Here is a 9227-nt window from a genome sequence, read left to right as displayed (position 1 = left end):
GTCACTTTTTGAAATCCACAAATCTAAAAGTTAAGAAAGAAGTCAAATGCCTTCATTATATTATATAATAGTGCTTTCCTTACTTTTTATGCTCATTTAAGACAAAATTAGTTGTGTTTGACAAAAAAAACACCAAGATCGACATCTTTAGATATTATTATTATTATTAATTATGTGTGTGTATGTCTGTTTAAACATGCACCCAAAAGCCAGACTTTCGCTCTGCTTCAAATCGCGTGTGCAGAATCCGTTTGGAAACAGTGTCTGTTTATCACTATGGAGCACGTGAGCTGACAGTGGCGCACCATTATATGACTGTTTTGAGGATTGCATAGGAGGGGCGACGGCACCTGTAATGAAAAGGAAGGGGAATTCTGCTGTTTTTATATTTATTTCAAAGTGTTTTTGTGCCTAAAAAAAGTGAAAGCACAGAACAGGCTCACGTTTAAGAGCAAGGGGCGACCCCTGGTGGTTTGGTGGTATTGGTTGCGTATACGGAGGCTCAGCTCTTTATTGTTTATTTGGCACCCTTCAGAGAAACACTGGAAATACAGGAGAAATACAGGAAAATACCTTTACGGGATGATAGTGAGATAGAACTGTAAAATACGGGAGAATCTCGGGAAAAACGGGAGGGTTGACATGTATGCTGTAATCTATTATATTTCCAAAGTAACCTCCCCAACACTGTTAATTAGAAGGACTATACAACGACTCAGATTACATTGAAGTGCCTTTACAATCCCAGAGTGACTTTCTGTATCATTAATGAAACTAGTACAGTTCTGCCATGATTTATTTTGGACATGTCCTAGGATAATTCATTTTACTTTGGATGTTTATTCTGTAAATATCATAGCATTATCATCAACACCATCAATTTCCCATGATATGTCCTATGTAGATTAGTGATTCTCTGCATCCCCCTATACTTGATGCAGTACCTCTGTTAGACTTTAATAAATTAGTGTTTTACCTATTAATTAATTTCAGATATTTCCCAATACTGGGTTGCAGCTTTAATGGCATCCGCTGAGTAAAACATATGCTGGATAAGTTGGTGATTCATTCCGCTGTGGCGACCCCTGATTAATAAAGGAACTAAGCCAACGATAAAATAAATGAATGAACAATTTGAGATAAGTATACTACTTTTGGGTGGCACAGTGGTTAGCTATGTGGCCTCACAGCACTCAGGTCTCTGGTTCGAGTCCTGGCTGGGTCAGTTGGTGTTTCTGTGTGGAGTTTGCATGTTCTCCTCGTGTTGGCGTGGGTTTCCCCTACAGTCCAAACACATGCGCTATAGGGGAATTGATCAACTAAATTGGCTGTAGTGTATGAGTGTGTGTGTGAATGAGTGTGTATGAGTGTTTCCCAAAACTGGGTTGCAGCTGAAAGGGCATCCGTTGTGTAAAATATATGCTGGATAAGTTGGCGGTTCATTCCGCTGTGGAGACCCCTGATGTATAAAGGGACTAGGCGGAAGGAAAATGAATGAATGACTGATGTTATGTATATTTCCACTGTGGTAATACTTTGTTTTTAAACATTTATTTAGCATTTTAATGGCATTATCATTCAATACTGTGTTATTGATAACACTAATGTCCTTTAAATAAAATGTAAACATTTTTTTTACGAATCTCCTTAATAGTTTATAGACTCTATAGTTCCTTATATTATCTCCTGATAGTTTGAATACAGATAATTAATGTTTTATGGACATGTACCATGGTAGTGCATTGTTCCTGGACATGTACTGTGCAAATTTCCCAGTATTTTCATCTTTTATAAATGAAGAAGACGTCTGAAAGAACTAAAGTAACTCTAGAATTGAGTGTGTTATGGTGATGAGATCAGCCGTGAGCTAATCACAGTGGCTCCGGCACAGACTGGAGGATCTGCATGTGAACAGACTCTGTAATCAGATGTAAATGGAGCTGATAAGAAGCTCACAATGAGATTCAGTCAATTCAGCGTGAAAAAAAACCCTTCAGAGATAAGCGCCGATTGGAGATAAAATACTTACAGACTGACGGAAGGAGCAGGAAAAGACATCTGAAACTACAGATGCTCAACTGTGGATTAATGGAGACTGAATATGAATCTCTGAAAGGAAATCTAATATGATATACAGCTAGCGACTCTTGTTTGGATTCTTCAAATTAATTTAAAACAACATAAAATAAAATATTTAAAATAAACGTTAATAAATTTGTATATTCAAAGCATTTTCATATTTTTAAAAAACATTTTTTTATTTGATATAATTAAATGCACAAAAATTAAAACATTACATGTTCTAAATGGTGTACATTATATTGAAAATGTTGATATATATAACAAATTATAAATAAATAAATAAATAAATGGGATTTCTTTTATATTGATTCATTCATTTTCTTTTCGGCTTAGTCCCTTTATTAATCAGAGGTCGCCACAGTGGTATGAACCACCAACTCATTCAACATATTTTTTTACACAGCAGATGGCCTTCAAGCTGCAACCCAGTACTGGAAAACACCCATACACTCTCATTCTCACTCACACACACACACACACACACACTATGGACAATTTTAGCTTATGGAGCACCAGAAGGAAACCCACGCAAACATGGGGAGAACATGCAAACTCCACACAGAAACACCAACTGACCCAGTCGGGACTCAAACCAGCGACCTTCTTGCTGTGAGGCGATTGTGTGGGATTTTTTAATAACAAACTAAAATATTTTAAAATATAATCATTTCAGTATGTCTTTTTATTTAGTATCAGTTAATGCACTAAAATTATTAGAAACTAATGCTGGGTGTTATATACACATATAATAACATGAATACTCAAGTACATTGCGTAAATACAAATTTGTTCACTTGTTTTGGATGCAATTGTGATTGTGATTAATCACGGCCCAGGATTAATAAAAACAAAAAATAAATGACATAAAATATTTAATACATTTAAAATATAAATTAATATATTTTTTAAATTCATCATATTTTTATTTAACGAATAAATAAATTAAATATATTTTAATCACAACAAACTAAAATTAATTCAAAAAATACAAAAAGAAAATGAATAAAACAGCTAATTTTCTAAAACAGTCACACACACAATTTTTTATAAAAATAAATAAATGTGATTATTTCTGTTTTAAAATTACATTAAATTAAACATTTAAAAGTATTATATTTTCAGTTAATATTTTTATATATATTTATTAGCAATTATGAAATAGAAAATATATACAAAAAAACAGTGCTGGGCAATGATTATATTTATAATGTACACATTATTTGGGGTGTGCTTAATTAATCGCATTTGGGAAAAAATATCAAATAGATTTTTTTTTGACAGATATTGTGATTTGATTCGTGATTTCATTTTGTAGTCAAGCTTCAAGTTGTGGCAACAATTCTGCAATAGCTCTGAAAATGACCTCTTTTTTTTTTGTTGCCTGTGACTTTGAAACCAAAATATTCCCATACAATGCTGTTTTTCCTTGATATTAATTTGTCTATTAATGCTTCTGAAGCTGCAGACACCATTATCCCACTTTATCACGCTTTCCTGTTTGTTTTCTTTTGTTATTGTGGGCTTTCCGCATAGTTTGGTTGTACAATTCTGATTGGACAGAACGTAAGTGTGCTCACTCAATTGGTTAGTAAGACTGTCACACACTGACGACTGTCACACACAGAGGACAGTCACGCATTTGCTATGGGCGAGGGAAATTGTAAAAATACTAACATATTTCATATGTTGCGATGAACTATTCGACTACTAAATTTCAAATTGCAATTGTGATTTGATTTTGATTAATCACACAGCCCTAGCCCAGCACTTACAGAAACTAAATCAAAAATATTAATATTAACTGCAACATTTTTAATCACTTCCTCTGAAACAGGAAATTCAGTATTAAAGCGTAAATGCTGTAAACACACCCATCCACGTGCCTTTCATGAGTAAAAGTCACACTGAGAGGCTTTTATGACTAGTTAACTCACTCTCTAGAGCTACATATTCAGGATTATACTCTAATGGAGCCGTATACGGATCTCTCATGTGACCTGACCTCACACACACACACTCTCAGCTGGCATCAACACAAAGAACACACACACACACACACACAGACAGACAAGACGGCTCAGATGAAAGTTGGCTCTAATGTTTCAGCCTCCTGTTGTCTTCACAGGACTGAGGTGTAAAAAGACACCTCAACACACAAACAGCTAAAACTACATCAGTGTTTCCTGACCTCACTGCTGGACACTCACTAAACCCTTAAACAAACCTGTGAGGGAGAAATCTCATTAATGTGCCAAATGCTATACTATTTATGGCAATAACACAAGTGAGCCCCCCCTGATCCTGTGATGTTTGCTGTTGTATGGTAATTTAATTAGACCATTTGTGAGTTAAATCACAGCATGGCACTGAAGTAAATAGTTTATTAGCACTTTAAAAACTTATTTATGCTATATACTATACTTTTATGGAAGTATTTAACCCAGCCATACGTTATTAGAAGACACACAAAAAGGTTATCTAACGTTAAACACAATGGAAGATATGCTGAAAAATATTGGGGAAAATATAGTATTTAGTATAGTATTTTTACCATTATCATTGTTTTTAGGTTAAACTGTCCCTTTAAGTGGTTTTAGTCCACTTAGTTTGATATTATCACTTATACTGTAATATAATATTTTTCAAACAAAAATGTGATAAAAAGGCATGTAAATATGACAAATCCTTGTTTTTTGGACATTTATTCTGAAAATACCATAGTATTTGCATCAATTTACTATGGGAACCTTACCTGGGTTTAATATGAATCTCTGCATGATAGTTTTAGCATCATTTTCCTGACATACACCATGGTAATACCTTTCTAGACTTTTTTTTGGGAAATACTCTTGCATTATCATCCAATACCATCACTTTATGATCATTTATTCAGTGTACTTTGATAAAAGTGTGAATATACTGCAAAAATGTACTGCATCATGATAAAAGTCTGTTTTTTAATGTCATTACCAGAAGTTTTTTTTGTAAAAGTATTCTCAAGAATATCCTCCTTATAAGGTCAACCATGTTATTCAGACACATACCATGGTAAGGCATTGTTTCCGGGGATAGCTTTAGCAAATTCTCCACTGTTTTCACTAGTATCATCCCAAGAATATTTTCAAGACTGTCCCGTCTCATTAAGTTTTGCATATTTATTCTGTATTATGATCTAATGCAATGACTTCACAGGCGTACCTACAATGTGTTTGTAGAAAAGTGTGAAAGTATTTTCATTAGTGCCCTGCGTTTTAGTTTTAGCAATCTTCAGGGCTTGACCACCATTGTAACCATTGTGTTTGTATACTAGAAATTCCAAGACATTACCACAGAATAACTAAATTAGTATTACATTAAAGAGCATTTATTAAGAGGTTATACTATTATTTAAGAATCTGTAGCAGCAAATGCTTAAATGGATAGTTCACCCAAAAACCTTAATCCTGTGATTATTTACTCATTTTTGACTTGTTCCAATCCTGAGTATTTTTTGATCTGTTGAACACAAAGAAGATATTTTGAAGAATGCTGGAAACTGGTAACCATTGACCTCCATAGTATATGTTTTCCTACTAAGGAAGTCAATGGTTACAGATAACCAACTTTGTTCAAAATATTTTCTTTTGTGTTCAACACAAACAAAAACTCTCTCTATAAATATTCTTACAATGTGTTTGTGGAAAAGTGTGAAAATATCTTCAATAGTCCCTTGCGTTTTACTTTTAGCATTCCTCAGGGCTTGACCACCATTGTAAAACACTGATTTTGGGTTTGTATTCCAGAAATTGCATAACATTAACCCTAAATAACTAAACTAGTATTACATTAAAGTACATTTATTAAGAGGTTATACCATTATTTAAGAATCTGTAGCAGCAAATCTAACTGTAAATGAATAGTTCACCCAAAAAGCTTAATTCTGTGAATATTTACTTATTTTTGACTTGTACCAATCCTGAGTATTTTTTGTACTGTTAAACACAAAGAAGATATTTTGAAGAATGCTGGAAACAGGTAACCATTGACTTCCATAGTATATGTTTTCCTACTAAGGAAGTCAATGGTTACAGGTCACCAATTTTCTTCAAAATATCTTCTTTTGTGTTCAACACAAACAAAAACTCAGTATTTATATATTCCTACAATGTGTTTGTAGAAAAGTGTGAAAATATCTTCATTAGTGCCCTGCGTTTTACTTTTAGCATTCCTCAGGGCCCACCATTGTAAAACACTGATTTTGGGTTTGTATTCTGAAAAATTCATAACATTACCACAGAATAACTAGATTATTCTTACATTGAAGTGCATTTAGTAAATGGTTATACTATTTTTAAGAATCTGTAGCAGCAAATCTAACTTTAAGTGTATAGTTTACGCATCCTTGTATAGTTATACTGATCCTTGACTTTTTCCAATCCTGAGTTGAACACAAAAAGGACATTTTGAAGATTGTTGGACACCAGTAACCATTGACTTCTATAGTATTTGGTTTTTCCTACTATGGAAGTCAGTGGTTACAATTCTTCAAAGTCTCCAACTTTCTTCAAAATATTTTCTTTTGTGTTCAACAAAACAAAAAAACAAACAAAATCAGGATTATAACAAGTCAAGGATGAGTTATCAACACGTGAAAATAGTAACGTAAATATCATACTATAAGCACATTTATCTAAATAATAGTAATTGTTTACACATGATTTGCCATCAACATATTTATAGCTTAGTTTATACATCGAAGAAGTGTAAAAGAGCGAAGATATATGTGTATTTTCTTAAATCTGAGCTCACCTCTCTGCTGAGCCTCCACACAAATCACTGAGGAGAAAACCAGCGCTAACAGCCACAGCATCTTCATCCTCATCTCCATCAAACTAAAGTAACTCAACTAATGATCTACTTTAATAAAGCTAAAGCTGTGCTGAAATCTTTAAAGTTGTGTTTGTTTGTCCATCGGTTCTGTCCGTCTTTCTCTCATTCAAACTTCTGACTCTTTCATTCAGTCCCGCTACACTCAACTGAACCCCCTGCTTGGATCGTTCCACTACAGCAGAGGATAGGGGAGGCCGAAAGGAATGTACCACGTGCGCTGCAAGGTTAAATTTAAGCTTAATTAGGTTCTAATCAAATTAAGCACGTTTAAAGTTTTATGTTATCACGTTTTACACTCATTTAGGTTAACAACTACAGATATTACGTAGCGTCTGTTGCGTCACGCACGACCGCTCAGCATTTCATTGATTCATGATACTGCAAATCACCATCGCGCTTTTGGGAGCCGTGTTAACGTTACTTTAATTAATCAGATTTATAACTTTTGTCTAATGGATGAAAAGCAGGTAAAAAAATCCACACATGTTAATATATCAGTGTCCCACACATAATGATTTCGATCAGGCGGTAAAGAAATGCGCCGGCGGGAAAATTATGCACGGATTCAACTCGCTAGTTAAGTTAGTCAGTCAGCAATAAATTGTTTTTATGATACATTAAACGAATTAGATGAATAATTCGAACTAAATCACTCACATCACTTACAATATAAGTATATGTATGCCTATTTTTTACATGATATTCACGTCAAAGTTTGGTCTGCAACACAACTCATAACCATTTCTGTCGAATGTTACTGTAACGTTACTCCGCCATTACAGTAACGTTACGGTTTGCGTTTTTTAATACTTTCCCCGATGTGTTTTAAAGCTTTGTTATATCAAACAAAAACCAACGCATTTATCACGAACTTTCAGTTATGAGCAAGTTTGCAAAACACTACAATATCAATGAAAACAACAACAACACACAGTCAGTCCACATATCAATGACAAAACAACTCTACAATCAATCCATATAGATTAATATTGCGACTGTTTAGAATAAACCATAGAACAAAATACATTTCAGTTATTAACTATTCATGTAAATTTCTGTCTTTATTTTCCCAGTCATACAACTATCCAAGTATTTGTATTAGTATTTGAATTAGTAATCACATGCGTTACTATTTTACATTTTAAAAATGATTAAACACTGGTAGGATTACTGGGACAAAAGACAACATAATGCAATAAATACATAAAAATTCTGCAAATAAAACTACAAACAGGGACTCACGGTGGTGCAATGGGTAGCACGACCGCTGAGTTAGTTGGCATTTCTGTGTGGAGTTTGCATGTTCTCCCCGTGTTGGCGTGGGTTTCCTTTTGGTGCTCCAGTTTCCCCAACAAGTCCAAAGACATGTGTAGGTGAATTGGGTAGACTAAGTTGTCTGTAGTGTATGAGTGTGTGTTTAAATGGGAGTGTATGTATGTTTCCCAGAGATGGGTTGCGGCTGGAAGGGCATTTGCTGCGTAAAACATATGCTGAATAAGTTGGTGGTTCATTCCGTTGTGGCGACTCCAGACTAATAATGGAAATAAAATAAAATGAATGAATGAAAACTACAAATAACTCTGAATTAAATTGAATTGAATAACATGCATTATCATTCCTATATTATTGTAAGCAGTGTAAGCATTCAGTATTGTAACTTATTTGTCACATTTAAACTTTCATTTTAGTGCATATTAGTGTTACATCTAATGTATTTGTATACCTAAAATCTCTTTTTAAATATTTATTAAATATTTTTCAATGCATGTATAATAGCAGAATAACAAAATATTACAGTACTAGATTTTCCTAATATCATGCAACCCTATATGCATGGGTTTTATTGAATCTTTCATGTGGTGCCTAATTTTTCCCTGTATTGTCTGTGTTTTGCTGCCTTCTAGTGGTAATGATGTGGAAATGCATGCTGTGTTGAGATCTGACCTTACATAACCTCCTGAAGCTGGACCTCATCAAGGTGTGTGTTGATTTTTCCATTATTCTTATGCGTCAAACATCAGATATCTTTGCTCTCAGTTATAGTTATAAGATTGTTGTTTTTATATTGTGAATATCATACTTATTAAGGACATTCTGTTGGTATAAGCTAAGTACTTTATGAGGTGAATTGTTGATTACAGCATGTCAAAAACTCCCTTTAATCTTCTATTAACAGTTTTCTGTTATAGTGGCTTTACACAACCAAATAATTTGTCTTTACTTTTTCCACTGGAATAAGTTGCGTGCAAAGCAAGACAGTTTGTTGGTGAAATCAG

At 33.8% G+C, this 9227-nt stretch overlaps 1 protein-coding gene across 1 annotated transcript in view; it reads right to left on the bottom strand.

The window, feature by feature from the left end:
- lama1 (laminin, alpha 1) overlaps positions 1 to 7073 on the bottom strand; it is a gene marked incomplete in the record, with an annotated part of 89484 nt that extends 82411 nt beyond the window's left edge. Inside the window, 2 exon segments of the mRNA NM_001034986.1 lie at positions 6871 to 6948; positions 6951 to 7073. Of these exon segments, the coding sequence (NP_001030158.1) occupies positions 6871 to 6948 (78 nt within the window).
- Positions 7074 to 9227: the final 2154 nt, after the last annotated feature.

The sequence above is a fragment of the Danio rerio genome, chromosome 24 (genome assembly GCF_052040795.2).
Source record: "Danio rerio strain M-AB ecotype USA chromosome 24, GRCz13ab, whole genome shotgun sequence".
NCBI lineage: Eukaryota > Metazoa > Chordata > Actinopteri > Cypriniformes > Danionidae > Danio > Danio rerio.
The sequence above is the reverse complement of the archived record's forward strand: the minus strand, read 5'-3'. Positions and strand labels throughout refer to the sequence as shown.